Raw genomic sequence first — 24,383 nt, forward strand, 5'->3', positions numbered from 1 at the left:
ATTGAGTCTTGGCTCTTTGGCTGGTGATGATAAATGTAGGGCTTGTGTATGGCGTATTGCGTAATGAAGATCTAATGCGCCATTCCCTTCTCCCAGTTTTCGACGACGAGGTTCCAGTATTTCTCGCGACTACGTATGCGTAGTGTCCTGCCGTATTTGACCATGACGAGGAAGACGGCTGCACAGGCCAAACCGATGAATGCGGCGGAGATGAAGCAGTTTTGGTAGCCCATATTATTGATCCAGGGGGTGATGCTGTATCCCGTTAGCATGCGCCACTACCTTTAGACAAAAGAATGAGTGACATGCCCGTAACCGATAGCGAAGGACATTGTGTTGCGAACTAAAATGATACTTGTCATCGCGTCGCCGCTCAGCTCCCGATAGCTGTCAACGAGGTAGTTTACACTCAGGGTGACACCGCAAGTATTCGCCATCGCGAGAAGGCACATCGCTACTAGGAGGCCAAACCAGTGGACTTCATGCGCTGCACCGACGCCCCAGAGTATCAGCGATCCTGGGAGGATGACAAGACAGATGAGAAACGGCCAGAGGCGGTGTTCGGCTTCCATCGTGCCGTTGTTCCGGCGAGCGAGTCGGATAGTGAGCCAGTCGCTGAATCTACCGGTGAACATAGCGCTATGTATCAGTTAGCATTGAATCCTTGGGAGTCGGCTTTGAACATGTGGAGACTTACCCAAGAGCCACGCCGAGACAACATGCAATGTAGGAAAGGCCGACGATTGCGGTACTTTTTCTGTAAGAAATATGTCTAAATGGCTGTTTGGAGCTAAATACCTGAAGTTGTATGGGGCAGAGCCAAGAATAATTGAGGCAGTCGCGTTCAACACATTGAAAAATATCAAGTACGAGCCATATGAAAAGCTGTTTCGAAAGTCACCTTTCCAAGCTTCCAGTTTTAGTGGGTGTTCTAAACTTACCCTGCGTAAAAGACAACGGGCCAGCTCAAGTAATATAAAGCATGCCACAGCCGTCTAAGCATATGATTCTTAGGCTGACGCGGCCCCAGGAGTGACAGCTTCTGGATGTACGTTTTCTTGTTGTATACATTGTGTACTTCACCAGCCTCTGTGTCCGTGTGTCGAGGAGTATCAACAGGGTCAGATTTTTCTTGCTCTCCTTTTTCCGATGTTGAAGTAGCTGAATTAACAGGGTTAATAAAGGTGGTACGTTCGACACTTTCACGCATATAATTCGTCTCCTCCATGCAGAAGAAAAGGAACGCGGCGGTGGCGGCACAGAAAATGGCAGGGTAATAAAATACCCATTGCCAGCCCTGGTACTCGGCGATAAAGCCACATATAACTGGGGCAAAATAGTTACTGCCGGCCAGGAAGAAGGCATAAAGACCCATATATGTTCCACGCTCGTGCGTGAAGTACTGATCCCGTCAGATTGCAAGTGCGACGATGTCTCATTGGGATACGCACCACATCCGTGACTGTTATTTCTGGAAGGGCCTCGATTGGTGCCAAGAAAAAGCCGGTCACAACACTACGAGCGATCCATTGACCATTACTCGTTATAAAAGGGCTGACTTGTTAGCGTCAATTGACTAAGTTGAAGCTCGAGCTGTACATACCCCCAGATCAGCGTGCCCTAATCGTATAACAAGGTTAGAAGTACACTTCGCCTATCTGTCATCGAGACTTACGATCATTCCGATCAATGACATTAGGTATGTCAGTCGCTTGCCGTACTGCAATGCAAATGGCTGCCAGAATAGTAGGCCCCATCCTGCAAGCAGAAACATATATCCCGTTCCTTCGTTTAAAGTACCAACAGAGACACCTGTCTCCTCGGAGAGTGGAACCAGTACGGAGTAGACAACCGCTGATGCAATACCTGCGAATAAGGTGTACCTTTGGCATGAAAGGGCGATTAGCTTATGCTTAACGTGCGTTGCCACACGTGCTGCAAAGACTTACGAGCTGACACAGATGGTCGACAGCAATTTCCGTCGTGGCGACCAGTTCAGCGGGTCATCAGGATCATCTGAAGGCTGGGGAACGAGAACAATGTCACTGTTCCCCGCGTTCAGATGTCGTGTGGCCAACGTATGCTCCAAATCCACCAGGGTAAATGTGCCTGGAATGGCATTCCTGTCCACATCTAGCGTCATGCTGCGATGGTACTGTGGATATCCCTTGTGTTTCGAATGATGGAATAAAAATGTAAATGTAATTGAATATAGACAGGTGCATTACCCCACTGCTACGTTTAGGGGTCAACCCTGTATAAGAGCGGTGTCCAGAAGGTAATAAATGTCTGTCTTCACAACGCATCCCTTGCAGCGGAATCAGACACGTCGTTCCGATCTGCTCTTCGACCTATCAAATTCAAGCCAACAGTAGATATTCTCCGGTTACCCGAACCGTCCGGCGATCTCGAGAGGGGTCAAGCATTTGCACCACTTCGTGGATAAGCAAGACGGGATCCATTCGACTATTCCAGACCCCGGTCTTTGACTCAGTCGACGCTAAGTGAAGGCAGATTGATAACAACGCGTTCGCATTGATCCTGATAAACCCAATGCAGAGAACAACGAAAGTACCCTCTATGACTCGTATCTGACGGGTTTGGCCAGGAAAACGGGGTATTTGATATTTGGGGAAGAGTGATGTAAGTGATGTCCGTGGGTAAAATCTCAACGGAATTCTTTCCGGGGATGACGCTTAGAGAGACCAATCACTGTATCGCGGTGATGGTAGCGAATAAACGTCCATGGCGGCTATCAAGATCACCTGCCACTCCACCACCCTAATTCATACACTAATAACATCTCGTTCTTTGTTATCTTGATTCCGAAAGCTATCTTGCCGAGTCCTACCGAGATAAACTCACCCTTTCTTACCACTTAGACCCTGTTGTAGGGTACTGTGCTGGGCTCCTATCTTCACTCGCCCATAGGACCAGCCCAGAGCCTTTTGCTGGGTGCGCACCAGAGACCATGATCTCACCAAACTCTAAGACTAACTAAGGATGTCTATAATGATTCATTCTTTATACATATCCGATATGAAACTATTTCGTCTCTCTCCCTTCGTTCTATTCAGAACGAAGCATCACCTCAGCTGATACTCTTCACACTTTTCCCAGTGTAACTAACTCCAGAAGAATAATGATAGATCATTCATACTTCGAAGACAGATGGAAATGTTTTCCAGAATAGGAGTGAAAGTCCTGTGCACCATATTTGGGTCATGTTCGAAACCCTCCCGGTATCAGGGCTCTGGCCTGTATATAGCTCTCATGCTCAGTTGTTTTTTTTTCTTTTTTTTTTTTTTTTTTTTTTTTTTTTTTTTTTTTTTTTTTTTTTTTTTTTTTTTTTTGGCACGAGGCTATACCCACAGCGTGTTATAGACACCTATTAAGTCTAAACAGTTGAGCATCATGACAAAACCTGCAGAGCAAACGGAAAGACAACTCTTGCACAATGAAATCGAGGATATCTTTGACCCCAAAGTATGCCCTTTTTTGTGGGACTTCTGTCATTCTACCATCTATTCTAAGAAGGAATCTCCTAGGTTCACCTGAATTATACTCCTCCTGCTTCCCTACTAACCATGAAAGACCTAGGCTTGAAAGGCTCGAACACATCGACCTCCATAGCAGGAAGTGTCCCCTTCCCTTTCCTCTCAGAGACGGGGGTGCGTGCCTATCGACGATCCTTGATGCGGCCTCATATTCTAAAAGGCTGTGCAAAGTCATATGGTGCTGGAACATTTATTCTTCGGAATTTGGCCAAACATTCCAAATTCATCTCCGACCTCTGGACGCATCCGGAGACAATGAGAATTGTGTCTGAAGTTGCTGGTGTACCACTGACTATAATCATGCCAACAGAGATTGGTCACACAAATATTCAAACTGCCGGGGGTACGGTGGATGATCTGATGAGGGAGCTTGACGTGGAGCCAAGGGCAAACTGCGTTTGTGTGGATGAGCAGAATGGCTATGATCCGCTTAGGGAGAGTGCGGTTATACCTTGGCAGTAGGTTCGATTTCTGTTTATCTCTCGCTTTATTAATTTCTTGCTGTATCTCTTCGTATTTCTCCCCTATTGATTGATTGTACTGCGTGCTAACGAAAGAAAGCTATGACTCTTACCCATACGTAGCGGTCCTGATGCTCAGCGATACTACACATATGACCGGGGGAGAAACCTATATCAGGAAGGGCGATGGCAGTGCAGTAAAGGTATATAGCTACCAACATATTGTTCTCAATAACCCCATAATAATAGTCCACCTTATAGGTCGAAGGACCTTCCCTGGGACATTGCGTTATGCTCCAAGGAGGCCAAGTCGAACACCTAGCCGCTCGAGCCTTCGGGACGACCGAGCGGATCACAACCATAACTTCATACTGCGCAGCCATACCTGGTCTCTACGACGATAGCTATATCTCAAACGTGCGGCCATACTGTAATCTCCCAGAACTGTACACCGAGTGGAGCAACTACCGACTCGAGAAAATGAAGCAGGAAATCGAGAATATACAAGCTACTATCATTCAACACGTTAGTCGGGATCGGGATAGTTTCCCGTTGGACGAGGTGTATCACTTCGCTGAGCAGCAGATATCGTACCTTAAGCGTACCGCTCGCCAGATGGTAGATCAGACGCTCTGTGCAGAGGTCAGGCGACATTTTGGCGTTAGGGAGATCAATGCGACCAGTGAGAAGTGGGTTGTTGTTCGTGCCCATCAGAGATTTAAGGATCTGCTTCCCGGTGTCATGGCGCAGACTTTGGTGTGGCGACCTGTTTGTCTGTATTTGAGTGACTGGGAGGAGACTAAATATATGATCAGGAGCGGGAATGTGTCGTTTGTTTACAGTCAGCAAGGGACGTTCTCGTGGGATCAATATCGATTCGAAGAGTATCTATTTGGTGATGAGCTTCTTCGACAGGGTCTCAAAGAGGTTCTGTTAGCTTGGCTGCACCGCTTTGACCTGCTTAACCTTGAGAAAGATAGTTGAGGGACGTTTTGTTTGATTAGTAAATTTCACTAGGAAGTTTTGACGTCTTGGTTCTGCTGAATAACAAGCGACCATATGAAGCTCTTCTATACTTCCGTCGGGATTTCACGGTGTCCGCTGGATCGGCCCGCTGTGCATCGGTCCGTTGCCCTAACCAATAGGAATGCTATTCGACAAGCTTATGACTCTTGGCTTCAGCGTATATAGAGAGGGATAGTCGATGCTAAGCAGAGTCATGATGAATCGACAGCACTCTATAGTTTTGTTCCTTACTATATCGATCGCCTTCATACTTCACTCTTTTACCAGGACCGTAAAGATGACAACTGTATCCAACACAACCCTGGCAGACAAGAACCAGGCCTACTGGAAGTCAGCCAATCCTGAAAAGGGTACCAGAATACTGCAGTAAAGCAATAAGCTAACAACAAGCAGTGGGGAAACCAAACCTGTCTTCAAAGATAAGTGGGTACACGACTTACAGAAGCAAATATCCGACTTCCTCACTAGCAACATGGACTGGATCGGGATCCAACTTCCCTAGAACGACACCGCGACACAAGCCAAATTAATGGACTACGCATGTGGCAATGGTATCGTCACCATGGTATGTACCCATTGATTAACCCAATAAGTAAGACCTATATTGATGAGTTCGCTGCAGTCATAGTCTCTCCACCACCTATTTTCCAAGTGCATTGGAATTGATCTCTCAGACGGAATGCTAGACAAATATCGAGCGACCGCCGCAACACTGGGACTCCCCGAGTCTCGCATGATGGCCGTCCAGGGCAACATTCTGGCTCCGATGGTCCAAACTACTAACCCACCCCTGGACGATGAGGAGCTGGACTGCTTCGATCTGGTTGAGATTTGCATGGCCTTGCATCATGTTGATGATATACAGCTAGCTACGCAGCGCTTGGCGTCGAGACTACATCCCGGTGGCGTTTTTCTGATCATTGACTGGGCTACTCGCGGCTCGCTGGACATCAATGAGCATGCTTCGCCGGACGCAGTGCATCCGGAACACCATGCTGCACATACTATCTCCCATGATAGTTTTACTGGGGAGCAAATTGTCAGCTTATATGAACAAGCTGGTTGTGGTGATGTGAGGTTCGTGCTGGCTGATCGTCTCTCAGATGTCCCCGATGCTCGCAGTGGGAAGATGCAATTGTTCTGGGCTCGAGCTACCAAGCTATGATTCAAGGTGGTGATATAGTAAACGGTCCAGAGGTTGTGTGAATAATTGACCGGTCGCTCAATATCATATAGGTTAGGTATAGGATACCGCATTCAATGAATCTCAATATGCCTTGCTCTTATGAACGTTATAAGGTATGCGTTCTGCTGCGAAGTAAAGGCTATGAAAGACCACGGAGCAACTCTTGGAGTGACATATTGTTGGTGCATCGTTTCAATAGCCCGCTTGCTATATAGCCTAGTTGTAAAGTATTTTTGCATACCAGACACCAGTACCAGAAGATAGCATACAATTGCTTTCAACCTCTAACTTATATACAGACCCCATTACATATACACATGGTTCTCATAGACCAACGGTGCCGGGCTACACCGAGCTAGTATCGGCTGCATGCTCCCCTCTATTATTTTTCCTTTCATCATCATTCAGCCACCGTACTGGCGGCCGGCCCATATAACCCTCTAACAATTCGACTCCCCATCTGGCATTCCCATCACCATCCTGAAACCAGCCTAGTCGTGCGCAAAGACGCCTCTCTTCGCTCTCAGTAAGCTTTCCGGCTTGCATCTCCCGGATCATATGCACCAGGCTCTCACTTCCAGCAGTCAAAATCAGCATGTCTCCTAGACATTCCACGTTTCGAATCAACCGTCTCAGGTACTGCCGATGGAATATTGTGACGATAAGTGTGGCGATGATAAGCCACGCTAAGATGCTCACGCTGAGCCACACGGCGACAGCGTTCATCTTTAGCATCTCGACCCTTTGAGAAACCCTCACCACGACCGTCCGATTTGTATGAGAAATTGGGTGGATTTCATCTTGATAGGCTGTAAGCGGTGCATCCTCCAGAAGCGTAGCGTCAGTGACGGCCGGGGTAAGGTCTGACGGCAAGCTCGCGTTAATGGGCTGATACGCCCAGCTACCAGTTTTCATGGAGATGTTGCTGTTTGCGAAATGCTGAAAGAAGGTGGAAAATGTTTTCGACGAGAGACGTGAGAAGACCGTAGGGTCAAGAAGGGCCGCCGGGTCATTACCTGCCAGGGAGTACATGGAATAGGACATGAAGTCCATATTCAACCCGTGCGCTTCGTCGCGAATATTGAAGGTACTGTCGCTTGTATCCTCAACGGTCCAGCCTACCAGCCGACTTGCTCCATAGAGTTTTTGAACGTTCGCTGCGGTTAGCATCTGCGTCATGAAAAGCACTCCGTAGCTGACAGGAACTTTAGATTAGCAATGGTTCGTCTGACATCGTGGGATCTGGAAAAAAATAAACCTACCTGACGGTTGCATTATACCTGATTTCCGATAGTACCTGGTCAGACGTTCTATGAGGGAGAAAGACGTCCGAAAATGCATTATCCGCAACCTTTGGTTTCTCTGTGATCTCGAATGCTCGAACTTCACCAGTGGCAGGATCCACGGTCACCTCTGCATTGGCTGTTTCCACCAACGGCATACAGTTCATGGCCGTTATGGAAGGTATATTTGTGAACAACAGATGCGGCAGTTCAGTGCCCTGGGGTTCGATCAATTCGATCGCTGATCGCGCATGGCCATGTATCCATTTGGTTGTGAAGTTACGTGACCAGGTCCTTACGCTCCATCGTCCCGGATTGCCATTAGGTGACCAATATCCGACAGCAGCCATCGGATCTGCCCCAGTGTCGGTCCCGTTACCACAGCACGTGATCATGGATGGATTGGCAAAGATAGGAGTGCACTGAACACAGCTAGTGTAGTTGTCTGACGGTTCAGGGAATATCATGCTTGGTCGGTATCCGTTAAGTTTATAGCCCACTCCCAACTCATACGCCATCTTGAGATCCTCAGCGCTCGGGCTCAAACTCCAAGTGGACGAATTGCTCACGTCCGTAGGTGTTAACCACGCAGAAAGGTTCAACAAGCCTTCATAGGGACTGCATTCGACTCTACCGCGGATAGCGGGCGTAGCAAGCGAGACATTGATTTGAGAACTTTTGCCAAGGCCTCCCTGATCATTGATGTCAAGAGTCTTCTCCGGAATCGGAAGGCTGACGGTACTTAGATCGACCGGAACAAAGCTCCATCCATCCTTACTCCAGGCTGGCTCAGACGCATTCAAGGTCAGTTGGTTTGCAGCAGTATACATCCAGTGGGAGGACAAATTCCCATGGAGCTGCGCGATGATGGAAGCCATGAAGCTATCTTCGAATCGTACTGTATACTCTTCCGTTTTGAAGACATGAGGGATTTGACGAATCTCTAGCGAGCGCTCCAGTACCTTTGTCTGTATTGTCACTCCAGTGTCGCGCTGGAATAGGGCTGACATGGTCGTAGTGACTAGAGGCTCCCGGTTAGTACATCCAGACCATACAGATTTAATCATCGAAACGTACATATTGGTGAAATAGCTGTGCCCAGCGTAACCCATACTAACATCCAGTGCCTATTCTTTAGAGCCTTAATCGTGGCCCACATCCAGTAAGAAGATTGATATGATAGGTGGACGCTCTCTGATAATGGCCGGTAACGTTTAGCCATGGCGAGATATGGCTGTAGGCGGCAAAAGTTACTGTCAATAACACCCCACCACAGGCCGATACACACTGCTATGATAGTTGGGATCATTGAGAACGGCCCAACAGTAGACAGCTGTTTATCAAAAATGGAAATGTTGGCTTGATAAACAAAAGCTTTCCCATACAGCTCGGACAGCTGCGCGAAATGGTATAATACGACAACACCGGTGACTACGGCTACAAGACATACAAGTAGTACCAGTAGGGCTGGGAGACGGAGCACTCCTGGAATCCAGTTGACTCTCGAGGTTGATTCCTGGCGCGACTCCGTCATTGTTTGATTGACGGTTTCGGATTGATCAGGAATCGTCTCGTGTAATATTCCTGGGTCTGTGTAGTAGCGCTTGCCTTCCAACAGAGTTTGCAGCTCCTTGTCTGATTTGCGGTTGAAGTCTTTGAAATTATGCCTAGTCCGAGGACTCTCCACCAGCAAAGAAGTTGCACCGGCAAGGGAAGCAGGATCGGTTTTCAGATTCAACGGCCTGTGCTGAATTCGTGAGCACCTCCATGTGATTAGCAGGAGACAGAAGGATAGAAAGAGCAAGATTATGAGCGTTATTGCAGGCCCGGCGGTAGTGGTCACTCTTCTTTCAAGAGTCCTGACATGACCTTGGATGGGAAGGTACTGAGAGGCACCTCGCTCGGTCAAGCTTGACTGGATCATTTCTCCAAAGAATCGTTGCTGAATCTCCGCCGCACGAGAAGTCATATCTTTGTCTTCAATCATCGCAGTTAAATTATTTTTATAGATTACCCATAACAGACGAGCCGGTCCGTAGAGCCACGGAGAATTGTCGAAATCTAGGGTCAGGGTGGAGTTCTTCCAGTCGGGGTCTACTGCCTGGTCTCGCATCATCTTGGTGCTCATCAGAGCATCCGGGACTGTCTGTTGGTTCTGAATGTATTCGCTCTCATTGAAGGAGATATTTGGCTCACTGCCCGAGAGGTCAATTAAGGCCGTGACATTAGACATTGAATATGTTGTCGCACATAGATGCACATTTAGGGTGCTGTTTCCTTCGACCAGCATGAGGTAATCATGGCCGGTACATTCCTTCGATTGTGCCGCACTCTGCATATCGAGCCCTGTGCTTGCGTTAAATCCTGTGACGTTGGACCAGCTGGCACCACCATCGGTCCATATGCTACTAGTCCCATTGTCTATGATAGCTGTGAACTCCAACCTACAATCGCCAGAGGACAAGACAGTGGTATTAGCCATGAAGGTAGCATTGATTCGATCGTTCCCGCTTATTACCTCCTTGCTGGACGAGCTTTCGAGCTTCATTTTGTTGCAACTGTGATTACTTTTGAACACTGTAGTTTCCGCCGTCCACGTTTGTTGAGTGGACGGCAACGATCCAAACTGTGGACTCTCCCTGGCAGATGGCCAAACCGGAAGCATGGTCCACTTATCTGTAACCCATGGCGAAGTCGATACGTTTTGAGCAAAATGGCTGATCGTCCGAAAGCGAGCGATTCGACTCTGGCTCAGGGAAAGGGGCGCGTCGAGTCGCGGTGTCAGGCGAAGGAAGTCCGTCTGGAGTGGGACTGTCACGTCGACGGAGACTAACAAAGCCGATGACAGCGGTGATATCAAAAGAAATCCAAGGACATTGACCAAAGTTGCGCAAAGCAGTACCCAGCCTCGCGAAGAGCCTCCATTTTTCCTCTTGGAAAAACCATCGTGGAGCGCATTCCACCAGGCTCCAGGCTTTTGAAGAATGCTTGAAGACGCCTCAGACCCCTCAGGGCCTGCTAGTCTAGCAAATGGCTCTAAGCGCTTGACATCATCCACCAGCATAGCTGTCAGCTGGATGTAGATGACTGCTACTAAAGTTGGGCTGAATCGCCAACCGAACAAGATCTTCGAGGACCCGTCATCCGACCCTAAACCATAGTTCGTGCGGGATGTCACGAGCAAGGCAATCGTCACTGCACACAGCACCAAGGCTAGCAGGCTGAGCAGGCCCAGGAAGCTATTCTGGAGTGTCAAAGGCAGCCAGCTCAGCAACTGTTTCTTTTGGTCAAGAGATATCTGCGAACCGGAGGCTGGATGGTTAGGAGCTGGAACTATGTTTATCTCTGGGACGCGATTCTTGACGCGAACATCTCCGCTATTTTCATCTCCTTCTTCGCGAAACCTGCTATGATTATCACGCCTTTGGGGCTCATCAGAGACATCTGCTGTGGCATGATTGGCCCCTTGTCTTAAAGATTCATTGCTTTGGCTGCGCAGGGTGGAAGGCCTTGAATCTGAGGAAACTGGGGAATTTGCGGAAAAATCATAAGTATCAGAAGTGCGGTCGCTTAAAGAAATGTCAGGCGACGGCGAGCGAGCAGCCATCATGCACTGACACGTTGCCGATATTCAAACACGATTCGACCCCTACGAGAAACTGCCAGTAAAGGATAAAATTGGGAAGACAGTTTCTCGGGGAAATCGACAGCAGATAAGACGCACAAACGGAGAGGCACCCATGTCTGTTATGGACCCTTTCACACGGGGATTGGATTGAGGACCCTCAGTTAGCGCTTGGGCACAGCCTTCATAAGGAGCATAGCAATAACGCTACTGCAAGGCTAACGGGCGGGGGCTTCAGACGATCAGGGCTTCCGTCCGGGTCGGCGGCTATTTAGTGCGGGCATTGGGCGTCAACTGCAACGTTGAGGACTTTCCCTGACTAAATGTCTTGGAATCCATAAAGATCCAATGCCTATCTGTACTTTTTAGTCCAATCAAATATTGTATACTGGTTTCTGACACAAACCCCGGCGTACTAAGTGCTAACTGCTTGTAGTCAGATTGCCCAGATCCTCGCAATGTTGGCACACTAACTTGCCCTTTTTTCCACGGAACAATCCGCTATAGAGGAAAAGAACATGTTATCAAGGGACAGCAAAAAAATACGAATTTTAGTGAAGGATATTCGGTGAGACCGGGGATTTATATTGACAAGGCTGGGTTTTGCCGAGCTCGGATAGATCTTCGCTGCACGTTTTAATGAGCTGTGGGGAGAACGCAATCCTATTCTACCAATCATCAGTCACGTCGCACTGGACGAAGTATCGTTCTAAGAAAAATAAAAAGAAGAAGAACAAAAAAAATTTAGTAAATAAAAAGAACATGAAGGGAGTGATCTGATTTCTAGGGGAAGACAATTGTGTGTCAAGTATCCATTCAGGGTTCAGGGTTGTCAACTTTTTCTGAAGCCAACTTGGAAAGCTCAAGTACATACCACTGAATATGATTTCACACTATACCATTTCTAATGGCGGGCAACAATGGTCTCGGAACCATCTCCCATTTTCAGTTTCTCTTCAGGAAACCAAAATATAGCCTATAACCCAGTTCCTTGAATGTCGCACCGTGCAATGGACATGTGAATGATGGTACCCTACAGAATATCACTTGAACGACTACCATGACTGGCACAGCAGTAGGACCTCACTTTGCATAGACTATCATCCGCTGATTGCCGAAGGGCATTGATAAACCGTCTTTCTCATCTGCTGGAGGTGAGCCATGAAAACGTGTACTAGACAAATAATATATGGTTAACGAAGAGCTTGCGTCAAGGCAACCACCGGCTTATTACAGGTGCAAACGTTAATATTTAACCTACTTTCTCACCCAGTCCTTGAACGCACAAAATAGCCCGAGACTATCATCTAGGGAGCTATAATGCCGACAAATTCAGTTGAAAAAGATGCCCTGCCTGTCGGTAGAGTGACTGAGCTCACAGAGGTACACCCATCATTGTCTTCGGCTGATACAGGGTTGCTAATTTACGAAGGCTGTCGAGAGTGTGCTAGAGCACGTAGCCCCCTTTCTCCGCGCTTCCGAGGATGACTACGATGCTCTTGAATCAGAGAGACATCTATCGCACGGATGCTATTCGACCGGCAATATCTTGGAGTCCTACCTAAGCCATCCAGATCAGCTTCGCAGGCGTCTATTGTTGGATCTTCCGCCCACGGGACAAGGCCTGGAGGCCATAGCATCCTCATCTTCAACCCTTCTGCGATACTCGGTCAATACGTCGTCTCCGGGGTTTATGGACAAACTATGGTCGTCGCCGTCCGTTCCCGGAATTGCTGCAGATTTACTCCTGTCCGCATTGAATGGCAACGATCATGTCTTTCGAGTCTCGCCAGCTCTAACTCTAATAGAGAAACATGTTGGGGAAGAGCTGGCCCATCTCTTTGGCCTCAGCGATTCAGAATCAGGAGGCGTTACTGTCCCAGGCGGAGCAGCAGCAAATAGTACCGCCCTGCTGATCGCACGGAATGTACGTTTTCCACATCTAAAAGAGGTCGGTCTGCATGGCATATCGTCGCCACGTCTAGTGATATTGGCATCTGAAGCAGCGCACTTTTCAATATTCAATGCAGCCCAAGTTCTAGGTCTCGGGTCACATTCCGTCAGGAAGATTCCCACAACTACGGACGGTTCCATGGATCCCAGGGCTCTTAAACATTCTCTCGATGCCACAATAACTGCGGGAGAGGTCCCACTGTTTATATGCGGAACAGCAGGAACAACTGTTCGAGGGGCCTATGACCCCTTAGAGAGCATTGGCAAGCTGGCCCATGAATATAATGCCTGGTTCCACGTGGATGCATGCTGGGGTGGTGCCGCTGCATTTTCCGATAAGCTCAAGTACAAGCTGGCTGGCTGTGAATTCGCGGATAGCATCGCATACAATCCACATAAGCTGCTGGGTGTGCCACAGATCTGCTCCTTTCTTCTCGGAAAGGACCTCCGTACGTTCTGGTATGCGAACAGTCTGACTGCTGGGTATTTGTTTCATCAAGATGACAGCATACCCCCCTCTGATTTGTGCCCCTCACCTACTACGGCCGCATCTATGGGGAAGTTGTCCAATAACCATGTGGAGAAGCCCTTTTATCTCAATAGCGTTCGCTACAATTGGCGTACATCCAGAGCGATTCAGAATGCACCGGATCCCCGAGAAGTGTACGACCTGGCATCTTTCACTCCCCAATGCGGTCGCCGGCCAGACGCCATCAAGTTATACTGTCACTGGCGATACTATGGCACAGAAGGCATCGCAAAACAAGTCGAAGGGGCCTATGATGGGGCCAGATACCTTGCTCGGTTGATCGAAGAGGAACCTTCACTCCACCTTGTAGGAGACGTGGATGTCCCATGTACCCAAGTGTGCTTCTACTATGTAGGCGCATCACTGAAACTTACGGTTTCTGCTCCAGACATGGCCACGCAGAATACGCATTTCACGCGTCTCATCTCCACGGGGCTTATGAAGCGGGGGTGGATGGTGGATTATGCACCTGGCTCGGGGAGACAGGAAGAGCTGGGAGATTTCTTACGGGTCGCTTGCAATCGCATGACGACCCCTTGCGTCGCGGAAGGCTTGGTCCAGGCTATCTCGGAGGTAGTCAACTCGGACATAGAGACCATCACACCCCCACACAAATGATCTTACCGGAAATGGAGGGCTGAGATTAGGATCATGCACAGCTTTTCTTGGGCAAAATTCCACTCTGAAGAGTCGATAGCTCTATGAGGAAAATCCGGTTGTGTCCATTGTATAAAGTTCCCGGTGATGTCTTCCGCAGGGACCCTGCTCTCATGGTCAGATGGCTCGTAGTACCTTTCACTGTCTTTCTCTCCTCTTTTGCTATGCTTTTCCACGGCGTTACTTTCACTGGGAAGTAGTCTCTACCTAATTAGGGGGAAAGGGACCAAACCTGAGCAGTATAGTAGCTTTGAAAAGTCTATCCTGGCTACTATAGGAGAACTTGGGTAGTCTGTTAGAGCAGCGTTTCGGATAGTAACCAAAGCATCTGCAGCAGGAGGTCTCCTTATCAAGGAGATCTCATGTATATATGAAGTTACGTCGAATTTTGTTTACGGCAGATGGATGCGATACCTCCAGACCCGCTAAACCGTTTTCGGCGGATTGAGTGTTACTGCCTTCTCTAACCGCTGAAGCTCAGGTATGCCCAGTCATGTGCCGGCATGTTCGAAACCATGAGCCAAAACAAGTAAATTCAGGATGAGGCCGGAGTCTCTGCAAACAATCACCATCTGGAATTCCAGAAGAGGAGTCACTTCCTGGTTTGCATCCAGATGGTCACTTATATCTATCACACACTCCCTGTTCAATTCTCTCTCTTGGCCCCTCGGTCGCCGTCTTTTGTTTATTTACCTATCAGTGACAACCACTAAGCGACCTTGGCTTGCATTGCTAATCGCATTAAGTGGAACCCACTCCATCGTATCAGATATCAGCCTCTCTCTGCCTTTTGTTTCGCTCAGGTTCTCAATGAACTGAAACAAGCCCCGACCATCTGATCAAATCTATTCCTAATTCTGGATATCCCACACCCACTCAATCTCCCCCCGTTACTAGTGCTTGTTGGTTATCGCCGCGGGGGTAAACAGTCGGCAAATCATCCCAGTTTTTCAACGAGAGGTTCCTTTGAAAGACGGCTGTCATTCTTCCCATGACCGAGAAATAATCTCCAAATTTGTGGGAGTGTGGACTTGTATGAAGGCCCGCACACGGCGCTCTGGCGTCTTGTTACTGCGTTCTCTCGTCGCCGCCACCGTCTGACCATGACCCCAAAGTCTCCCACAACTCTTGCATTCACCCCTTCCGAAATGGTCTCCCAGGCCCAAATCCTGGACCGCTCCCTTCCCACGCAGAGCGCTACTTCTTCCGTGTCGCGTCACTCTGGCCGGCGACATCGCTCAAGCCGCTCCCACCACGGTGGACTTATTCACCAACCTCAGAATGATTTCCCCATTTTCACCCACACTGGCGATGTCGAGATTATTATCCGCGCAAGTGGACAAGAGAGACGGTACCTATTACATCGGTTGATTTTGGCACAATGTTCAGGCTTCTTTGACACAAGTACCCGCGATGAATGGTCCCGACAGGCTGCTGCATCGAGGCCACCCATTCCGGATCCCGCGGTGCTATCCCGAATTAGCGAAGATAATTCGTCTTTGTCGAACGGTTCCACTCTTGCTCAGTCTGAATCAGGGGCATTGTTTTCTCCAGAAAAAAGACGATGGAGATTTGAGCTAGACTGGGAAAACAAGGCGGAAGACGAGGAGCCAATCCTCGTTCAAAAGGTCGGTCCATTGGTCCTATGTGTTGTTCATATGCTGACACTCGGCGGCAACAGCCCCCAAGCTTTTCTAGCACTTTTGGAAACAACCTGGGACAGTACCCTCCGTCGGTAACGAAACCATCAGGCACACAAGCAGGCTTCATTCGTTCGATGGCAAATCTGGCCGGAATGCAATCCGTTATAAACATACCGCATGCAGATACGGGAAACGCACCAATAGACCCTACGATCCGCGACTACGATAATCTTTTCCGCTTGTTCTACAACCATCCGCCGGCGCTAAATAGCGTCAACATTGCGACTGCCTACGCCGAATGCAGGTCTCTCCTTGCGCTAGCCGACATGTACGATGCCCTTCCAGTGACGGGACCGCGAGTTGATCACCATCTTCTCGGATTTGGGTCCCGGCTCTTCAAGCAAATCGCGAAATACCCGCCGAGCTACCTCAAGCTGGGTTATCTTGCCCGCAGTCGCGTCATATACTCCGAAGCCCTAATCCATGTTGTCGGGCAATGGCCTGCGGGACTACCACACCTGCGAAATGGTGCCTACTCTCCGCTTCCAGATACTGTGCTGGATATTATCGAGGATAAGGTCGAGGATCTGGAGTATATGAAGTCGCGCATTGACTCCAAACTTTTGCGACTCACGCTCACTACTTCCCGCGGCGAACGTGTGACGCCCACCAACGCATACCTCGATTGGCTTGCCGTCTCCCTCTTCCGGCAATGGCTTGTGGACAGCACCACCCCCCCTCCAGCTCCAATACTGAAGAATTCTTCAGCGAATGCCGCGAACACAAGCAGCCACAGCCGTCCCTCACAGTCCACTGCGCACCGGGGTCAAGAACATGGCTCGGCCGCTTCGAAAGCCGCTATTGCGGCTCCTCTATCCTCCGCACGAGTATACCGCCTGATTGGTTCGGCCTCTACTCAGGCTTATTTGCCTCATGATGAACTCAAGAAGTTTCTCAAAGTGCACCCGACCCCATCGTCAGACTCCTTATACTCCCGTGATGTCATGAAGAGATTCGAGCGCAAAATGGATGAACTCAAACGACTGGCTCGGGAAATCGTGAGGCCCTTAATGAGGAACTTCCTCGAGCTAGACCTCAAAGGCGGCGAACTAGACAGCAGTTCAGGTGGCCTTCCTCATCTAACCTGCATCAAAATCGAAGACGAAGATATTCCTTGGGATTAAACGATTATGATACCTCCAAAAGATCTACGATATGGCCTTTTTTTTTTTTTTCTTTACTTTTGATACCCTTTACGTCACCACTCCCCTTATATTTTTGTTTGAGATGTCGATTGTAGATGTTTTCTGATTTTGTCTTGTGCTGACGACATGATGTTTTTAAATGTGTTACGAAGTTATGACCCCCGTCATCTAGGTAGCGTCTTGGACTTAACTGTGTGTTTTCTGCTTAAATTTCCCTGTTTCTGAACGCAACCATATGGAGTTGTACAGATATTCTTAATCTGATGTCTGGGTTAATGTACACGAGATAAACCGGCTCAAAAAAAAAAAACAGTTTCATGAGTAGTATAATGTACATTTCAATATCATATATAACATACAAATTCTATCCCTTGTGCAATCATGAAGATTCCCCAATCACCTCTAAGCCACCCATCCAGTTCCTCAGCACCTCCGGTACAACCACAACCTTCCGCTTCTCATCCCATCCGTTCTCCAGAATGGCGGCCAACACCCTGGGCACAGCCATGGCAGTACCATTGACCGTATGGGGGAACCGAGAATCCTTAGCTGCTCCGCCGCGCACCCGGGTTCCCAACCGACGGCTTTGATAGTCCGTACAGATAGAAGCGGAGGTCACCTCGCCCCATGCCGACTCGAGATCCGCACCGGCACGGAGACGGGAGGGGAAAAGGGCTTCGATATCACGTTTACGGCTTGCACTGGCGCCCAGATCCGTGGTCGGCATTTCCAGCACCCGGCAGGGAAGGTTCAGGGAGGTCAGAATCTCGGTCTGGATGGAGAGGAGCTCGTTGAAGAGATCGTCTGACGTCGGTAATCCCTTCCCAGCTGCTTCTGGGAAATTATCGGCCCACGCGAACATCTCCACCTTTGTGAACTCATGGACTCTGTATAAACCCTTCGTATCGACACCGCGGGACCCGGCCTCGGCACGATAGCACCGGCTAGGTCCGACCAGTTTGACGGGGAGATTCGCTGCGTCGATGTCGCGGCCGGCGTACATCGCCGCGAGGGGGATCTCGGCGGTTCCGGCCAGAGATCGCTGCGGTTTGCTCTTGTCCTTTTCGCTCTGCTCGATGGCCCAGATCTGCTGCTCGTTGTGCTGGTCGCGGGGCTGGAAACCGCACGCTTCGGCGATGTAAGAGTAGACGATCGACGGGGGGGACACGGGCTTCCAGCCGCGTTTTCGAGCCACGCTCAATGCGTACTGAATCAGTGCTTGCTCCAGGAGGGCGCCCTCGTTGGTGAGGAAGTACCATCCCCAGCCCGTGGTGGTTGCGGAGCTAGTGAAATCGATGAGGCCGAGGGATGTGCCGATCGCGACATGAGAGCGACTGGGGTCCGGATTGGCGATCCATTCGGGCGGCGACTGGGGGTCGAAATTGAGGTATTCGACCAGTCTGGGATCGTCTCCGACCGGTGTCTCGGAGGAGGAAAGGTTAGGAAGGGATAGTGCGAGGCGGTTGATTTCTTCCGTGCAGGCGGTCTTGCGCGTGGTCATCTCTTGTGAATCATCCTTGAGCTTTTGGGCCTCTAATCGCAGAGCCGTGAGCTCTTCTTGGGATGCGGTGTTTTCGCCATTGCCTCCTTCCTGGCGGGCGGAAGCTGCGAGCTTGCCGATAGCTTTTTCGAGCTGTTTGATGCGGGAGCGGGGGGTCTTGAGATCTTGGTCGAGGCGGCGGGCTTCTTCTGACAGGTTTTGGATCTGGAATGGGTAGTCGGCGTGGGTTGGGTAATTGCGGTCGACGCTGTTTTTGGAGTAGAGCTCCGCGTTCTGGCGGATGTGCTTGACGTCTGGGGTTGGCTTTGGCGCAGTCGCAGGACGGAGAGCTTCGGCGCGGTGCGTGGAGGCGGAAAAGGCGCGTCGCGTCAATGGCCTTGTCAGCCTGCAATTGAGGCAGACGTACGGTGTCCTTGTAGACGCCATTGAGGAAGTGGTGGGCAGATGAGGAGAGGGAAGGAAGTGAGTGAGTGAGTGGACTGACACTCCGACAAAAATGATGTGGAGTGGGCACTTTTCCCGTTCGGGATGTCGCATTTAATCTACTTTGATCTTGGCCAACTTTTCCATATCGACGTTCGATTTTCGATATCTCTAGACGGACAGGTTCTTCATATAGCTTCCATATCCTATGGTGCCTCGATATTTGAGGGGATATCGCAAAGTACAAAGCGTATCGACGCATCTGCATAAATATACTATCTGACAATCTTTCATAATGGAAACCGAAATCAACCGGATGGCAGCCCAAAGAAAATTAGACATCGAGTACGGCGCTATAACTCATATACACCATCGCCCTTTTCATAGACCCAGCTTGTGCTTCTTGACTCTCGCCCCAACGCCCGAGATCACCAGAACAGCGCCCACAACCACAGCCCACAGCGGAATCGCCAGCACAGCCAAGTTGAAAGTCGTCCGCGTAGCAGCGGCAACAGTCGCAAGTTCGAGAAGTAGCAAGACATACCCCGACAGACGATGGTACTTGTAAAGCTTCTTACCATTGTCCACACTGCCCAAGACCTTAACCGGGATAAAGTACTGAATGACTCCTCCGGCAGCCTGTATGATGATGAGGATATAGGTAACCAGGCCCATCACACCGTGAGGCGAGGTGAAGCGTGCATGACTGCCCTTGTTGACTTCGATGACGATGAAGCCCGCGATAAAGGCCGCCACGCTGATGGCCTGGATGAGGTAATGGATGCGCGCGCCTTTGAGTTTCTGCTGGGGTGTCGCTGTGGGTTGGAGGATGAGTGCAGCTTGAACTTGGAGGAGTAGCGCAGATGAGTTGAGGAGCTTTTATCATCAGCTTAGGTTTTGTGGTGGTATCTCCAACGCGTTAGACTCGACTTACCGGATGGGCAGAGAAGAGTATCAGTGGATGGGAGAAGATACCCGCCCAGACCAGGATGGCGATCTGAAGTTGTACCAGTCAGTTATCAGTTGTGATATCTTCGGGTCCAAACACATGGGCTTACAATCCATATTCCAAATTGCGCCAGACTGGCCGTTCCTGAAACCAGGCGATCCGTTAAGTCGGGCTATTTTTCCCAAAAAGTCAGGGGGTGATCTAACCGGTGAACAGATTATAGATGATATATTCATCCTCCTTCTGGACGACATCGCCCGGTCTGCCCAACAGCGGCTCATCTTCTCGGGCCTCGATAGTTTGAGGATGTTCCTGAGGAATTCCGGTGGCAGAAGCCATTATATTTTACCAAGGTGATCTATGTGGGAAGAAAAAGCGATGTTTAGGACTAGCTAAGTCTACAAATAAGATGTGAGAGAGAGAAAGGACGGGGAAGGAGGGGAAGAAGAGGAAGCAAAGATATAGTAGTGATTGTTGGTAATGACGAATTCGAGGTGTTCGATTGGCAATGCATTGATGTGGGGCAGCTGAGGTACCTCCAATTGTCAAAGTACCAGCCACGCCTAACTGCCACCCGCAGGTCCCCAAGTATCTCCACATCGCTGGTACTTGAGCTGCATCCGGATACTTATCATGTAAGACCGACATCACCTCCGCCGTGAACAACAACATTAGCAACTCCCCTCTTCTTTATGCAAACAATTTCGGCAATCACCATCACATCGACGACAAAAGCATTCCCGCAAGTGCTCATTTATACATTCCACTTCCTCTCCTCCGGCAATGTTGGTGTCGTCACTTGAATCCTCCAACTCAGACCGATAGAGTGCACTGATAGCTGGGACCTGCACCTCCGAGTTTGCACAAGAGTGGTTATCTCGTCGGGCTGTGGTCTGGCGCTTGAGGCTACAGGCCTCCACTCCCTGGTTTTGTCCTCCGCTTTGCTGCGTTGGTGTGTTGGGTATCGTTCCTCTGCCATCCTGATTGGTAGATCCTCCTTTCTCATCGAAAGGAATGTTTCTTGGACGCTTCATAGTCGAGAGTGTCCGGCGCACGCCTTTCAGCAGAGTACCAGTGGTCATACTGCCTTTCTATCACTATTGGAGTGTATATAGCCCGTATTGCCGCACAATATGTGAGGTATAACTGTGAGAGCTGTGGGAAAGGCAGGAGGAGCGAACAAAAAGCTAGAACAAGATTTCTGTAGAACATGAGGATCAAAATTGTAGACCTCTCCTACTGGGTTTATATACAGGCATGCACAATGACCTTGTCCTAGAGGGTCATGGATTTTACTTTGTCTCCATATAGACAAAGAATACCATTATCGAGTGGTATACACCTGGTCCTCTATCCGCTACAATGCGTCGGGTTCCCTGCAACAATTGAGCAGTCCTGGTTGCCATGCTGCACACTCAAAGACCAAAAGGAACATATCCGAGATTCACGACAACATCTTCACATCCACGGCATCTTTATAACGGGACTTTCCTTGCCAGAGCCCGGCTGACCAACGACAACTTCCGCCCCCAGATCCTGCTTGTCCAGATTCATCACAATGTTGAACAGTGTAGAGGTGCGCCTTGTGTGATGAGTACTAGGATCCTCCTGGGCACAAATGGATTGTGGCGCATTGCAGGTATCGGAGAACACCTGCTCCCGTAGTAAACTAGGTGTGATCAAGTCGCCCTTGATGCCGTTGTTAACCAACTCGTGGGCGAGCTGCTGAGCTCTTTCTAAACGGGCAGGTGAGCCCTTAATCCATGAGGGCTCCTTCACATTCTTGTTCTCGATAAAATGGTTGGTATGCATGATAAAGCCATCCTCATCTTCCTTCAAGTGTACGTCTCCCAAGGGCGAGAGCTCCAGGCCAAGGGATGTTGTGCTGTCGGCAATCAAGATATGTTGGCTCGAAGCTACACCTCCCAGAGATGCGATCGTCTGTAATGCACTCGCAACGGATGTGCTTTCCAAACATAAGCGGAGAGCTATATGGATCGGCACCTTGGAGCTAACGCATGGTCGAGCTTTAATAGCGTTAAGGCAAGTTCCGACTCCAGCGCTATTGAATCCAATCTTTCCTATAATACCTGCCTATTTGAAGTGAGACAGACGAATATATCGTGTTTCCAATCACCGCAGCAGCTTACCTCAGTGACCATGCAGATCCTCGGCTTCCCAGAGATCTCAATATCCATCAATGCTAGATTCTTCTGAACGCTGGTAGTCCAATCCCAGTTCTGTGCCAAAACTCGTGCGTTTTCATTTTTTTTCCACGAAAGACTCGTGCATCCATCTGAGAAGCTTCCAAACGATATTTCACTCCGACAGTTCAACGCTACAATGTCCAGGATACCCACCCCTGCTCCTTCGGCTATGCCCTGCATCTCGAGGTACAAACTAGGTGTTTTGCGTTCCAGGGAGGCCCGGAATTCCTCCGCAAGCTTGAGAACAGTCGGCCAGTCCATTTTGGTAGTGTACTCGAACATCTCTTCATAGATGCCTAGTTGGGACTTGATTTGCTCCTGCAGGCGGTAGCCATGCTGGAGACCAATCTGCTTGACTGTTATACAACCGTCACTCTTGAAAAGGTCAAGTTATATGGACATACCTCTTTGGGGGTACCCCTTAAGACTAGCTTAGGGAGCTCCGGAGCTTCGACATGCATTGTGGGAGTATCTAAGTCTATTGACAATCGAAATATCTCCTTCGGCGAGATGTACGGTGTTTTGCAACCGTGAGGAGGACCCGAGGAGTTTCTCTTACTTTATAGCGGGACGCCCCCTCATTTCCGGCAACCTTGTTCCGAGCCACGATTGATAACCGTTCTCTCGAGAGGGGGAGGCAGAGTAGACTTTGCACTATCGGACGATGGAAGGTTGGCATCTTTAGGTACTAATACTACGCGGTTATCTCGATCGAGTTAGTCATGATCGTGATCACAGTAGAGTCACGTTGCTGGTTTATACCTAAGATATCGTAGTATAACCGGCAATCTTCATTCACCTTTCAGTAGGTATCAACAGGAAGATCCCGTCGCAGATTCGATACTTCTTTGTTCTAAAAAAGGTGACATGCTGCTTTTGACAGCCATCACATCAATCAGTCACCACATTAGCCTTAACAGTCCTCACGATGCCATTACGTATTGCGAGCCTAGTCTCTAAAATATATGTATAGCTTATCAACCCTCACCACAACAAACACCTGCTAGATGAACAAAAAACACAATATGCAATCATCATGTCTATTATCAAATACCATGATTTCTACACATTAAGCACCTCCCATACAATCAACCACAATCTTCAAATCCACACTAAAACCCACAAACCCATCAAATCCCCGCAAAATGGCCAAAGCCCAACACGAAATCTCCCAAATAATCTCCTCCCTAATGATCATACTATGGAAACACACCGATAAACTGGGTATCCCCCATCGACCCCTCGGCCACGACTGGACAGAAATGCAAAACTACGTATCTCGACTCCTCGTCCTGAGAGGAATGACCCAAGACGGCGCCCATATCTCAGAGGATCCGTGGAGCTTCATTCTAAGAGAGTTTGGTCCGACTAAAACGCTGTTATCGTCCACCTTGTGCTTGGATCAGAGCGATATATGTTCTCCTAGGTCGATTTTGTTGCAGCCTTCGCGGTCGCTGTGTTCGTCGGGGGGATGTCATGTTCGGTTTCAGGATCCGCCTGCTGGTTGTGTGAGGGGGAGGAGAGGGTCTGGATTGATTACGAGATCGGTTACTTAGGTTGGAGAGGTTTTTCGTGCTGGTGGGGGGTGGTTTGGTTCGGTTTGTTCGGTTGGGTGGATGGATGGGTTGGATATCTGTTCTGTTTGAAAATTAGTTGGATGGGACGTTGGATTGGAGTCTTGACTATGTCTCAAGGGTACCTTGGGTGTACATAGATACATTATTGGCGTTTATTGGATGGGTATCATAGGGAAGCTCTGTTTCTGCAAAGAATGATGGTAGGGAGGTATACAACCATTCAGAATTCAGTTGATGAGTATAGCCTATTAGCAACAAATTCAAAATATAAATGTTTATCGGTACTGTAGGTGAGATGATCTGCAATAGGGAGAGATGGTGCTATAATAGACCTTCCCCGGTGCCAAAAGCCAGTAACCCAGGACGGGATGTTGTGCTATTGTAGGGAGTGTGGCAAACTTGCAAGCTGTTGGGTACACCCCCCATAGCTGACACATTGGAGCTTGAACGGTCGTGTAGCGATTCGCTGCATGCAGTACTGTGACCCTCCCAAACACACCAGCATGTTACGTGGATGACGACGTCTGCCGTAAAAGACATCGAGTCCTCGACTTGGTAGCAGCACCATGAGGTCATACACATTCGCAAGCTTGCGTAGATC

The 24,383-nt window shown here is 49.2% G+C and overlaps 10 protein-coding genes across 10 annotated transcripts; 4 read left to right on the forward strand and 6 right to left on the reverse strand.

The window, feature by feature from the left end:
* Positions 1-17: 17 nt before the first annotated feature.
* On the reverse strand, positions 18-2,657 carry F9C07_1047690 (MFS transporter). The gene is made up of 9 exons (XM_071507429.1): positions 1,950-2,657; positions 1,676-1,883; positions 1,604-1,620; positions 1,452-1,554; positions 942-1,402; positions 799-885; positions 698-751; positions 310-639; positions 18-255 (listed from the first exon to the last, which is right to left on the reverse strand). The coding sequence occupies exons 1-9, from the start codon at positions 2,141-2,143 to the stop codon at positions 72-74; spliced, it is 1,638 nt and encodes a 545-aa protein (XP_071365640.1). The 5' UTR covers positions 2,144-2,657; the 3' UTR covers positions 18-71.
* A 757-nt stretch (positions 2,658-3,414) lies between these two features.
* Positions 3,415-5,002, forward strand: F9C07_2227585 (uncharacterized protein; the record flags this gene model as incomplete). Its single annotated transcript, XM_041288647.1, has 4 exons — positions 3,415-3,486; positions 3,549-4,015; positions 4,119-4,221; positions 4,280-5,002. 4 exons carry the CDS (start codon positions 3,415-3,417, stop codon positions 5,000-5,002), a joined length of 1,365 nt encoding a protein of 454 aa, XP_041141178.1.
* Positions 5,003-5,573: 571 nt separating this feature from the next.
* On the forward strand, positions 5,574-6,209 carry F9C07_735 (S-adenosyl-L-methionine-dependent methyltransferase; the record flags this gene model as incomplete). Its single annotated transcript, XM_041284250.2, has 2 exons — positions 5,574-5,609; positions 5,673-6,209. 2 exons carry the CDS (start codon positions 5,574-5,576, stop codon positions 6,207-6,209), a joined length of 573 nt encoding a protein of 190 aa, XP_041141177.2.
* A 183-nt stretch (positions 6,210-6,392) lies between these two features.
* F9C07_1048175 (uncharacterized protein) lies at positions 6,393-12,070 on the reverse strand. Its single transcript, XM_041288653.2, has 5 exons — positions 12,013-12,070; positions 11,545-11,806; positions 8,591-11,490; positions 7,493-8,534; positions 6,393-7,425 (listed from the first exon to the last, which is right to left on the reverse strand). Exons 3-5 carry the CDS (start codon positions 11,121-11,123, stop codon positions 6,576-6,578), a joined length of 4,425 nt encoding a protein of 1,474 aa, XP_041141176.2. The 5' UTR covers positions 11,124-11,490; positions 11,545-11,806; positions 12,013-12,070; the 3' UTR covers positions 6,393-6,575.
* Positions 12,071-12,458: 388 nt separating this feature from the next.
* On the forward strand, positions 12,459-14,238 carry F9C07_737 (putative group II pyridoxal-5-phosphate decarboxylase; the record flags this gene model as incomplete). The annotated part of the gene is made up of 2 exons (XM_041288646.1): positions 12,459-12,521; positions 12,571-14,238. 2 exons carry the CDS (start codon positions 12,459-12,461, stop codon positions 14,236-14,238), a joined length of 1,731 nt encoding a protein of 576 aa, XP_041141175.1.
* A 1,000-nt stretch (positions 14,239-15,238) lies between these two features.
* On the forward strand, positions 15,239-17,304 carry F9C07_1048124 (uncharacterized protein). The gene is made up of 2 exons (XM_041288645.2): positions 15,239-15,905; positions 15,959-17,304. Exons 1-2 carry the CDS (start codon positions 15,381-15,383, stop codon positions 17,102-17,104), a joined length of 1,671 nt encoding a protein of 556 aa, XP_041141174.1. The 5' UTR covers positions 15,239-15,380; the 3' UTR covers positions 17,105-17,304.
* Positions 17,305-17,504: 200 nt separating this feature from the next.
* Positions 17,505-19,052, reverse strand: F9C07_739 (seryl-tRNA synthetase; the record flags this gene model as incomplete). Its single annotated transcript, XM_041284236.1, has 1 exon — positions 17,505-19,052. One exon carries the CDS (start codon positions 19,050-19,052, stop codon positions 17,505-17,507), a length of 1,548 nt encoding a protein of 515 aa, XP_041141173.1.
* A 378-nt stretch (positions 19,053-19,430) lies between these two features.
* On the reverse strand, positions 19,431-20,337 carry F9C07_740 (putative cytochrome b561; the record flags this gene model as incomplete). Its single annotated transcript, XM_041288652.1, has 4 exons — positions 19,431-19,925; positions 19,984-20,046; positions 20,108-20,142; positions 20,205-20,337. 4 exons carry the CDS (start codon positions 20,335-20,337, stop codon positions 19,431-19,433), a joined length of 726 nt encoding a protein of 241 aa, XP_041141172.1.
* A 332-nt stretch (positions 20,338-20,669) lies between these two features.
* On the reverse strand, positions 20,670-21,080 carry F9C07_741 (uncharacterized protein; the record flags this gene model as incomplete). The annotated part of the gene is made up of 1 exon (XM_071511621.1): positions 20,670-21,080. One exon carries the CDS (start codon positions 21,078-21,080, stop codon positions 20,670-20,672), a length of 411 nt encoding a protein of 136 aa, XP_071365641.1.
* Positions 21,081-21,456: 376 nt separating this feature from the next.
* F9C07_742 (putative acyl-CoA:6-aminopenicillanic-acid-acyltransferase) lies at positions 21,457-22,666 on the reverse strand (the record flags this gene model as incomplete). The annotated part of the gene is made up of 3 exons (XM_041288642.1): positions 21,457-22,092; positions 22,149-22,553; positions 22,610-22,666. The coding sequence occupies 3 exons, from the start codon at positions 22,664-22,666 to the stop codon at positions 21,457-21,459; spliced, it is 1,098 nt and encodes a 365-aa protein (XP_041141171.1).
* Positions 22,667-24,383: the final 1,717 nt, after the last annotated feature.

Source organism: Aspergillus flavus, chromosome 1 (genome assembly GCF_009017415.1).
Source record: "Aspergillus flavus chromosome 1, complete sequence".
Lineage (NCBI taxonomy): Eukaryota > Fungi > Ascomycota > Eurotiomycetes > Eurotiales > Aspergillaceae > Aspergillus > Aspergillus flavus.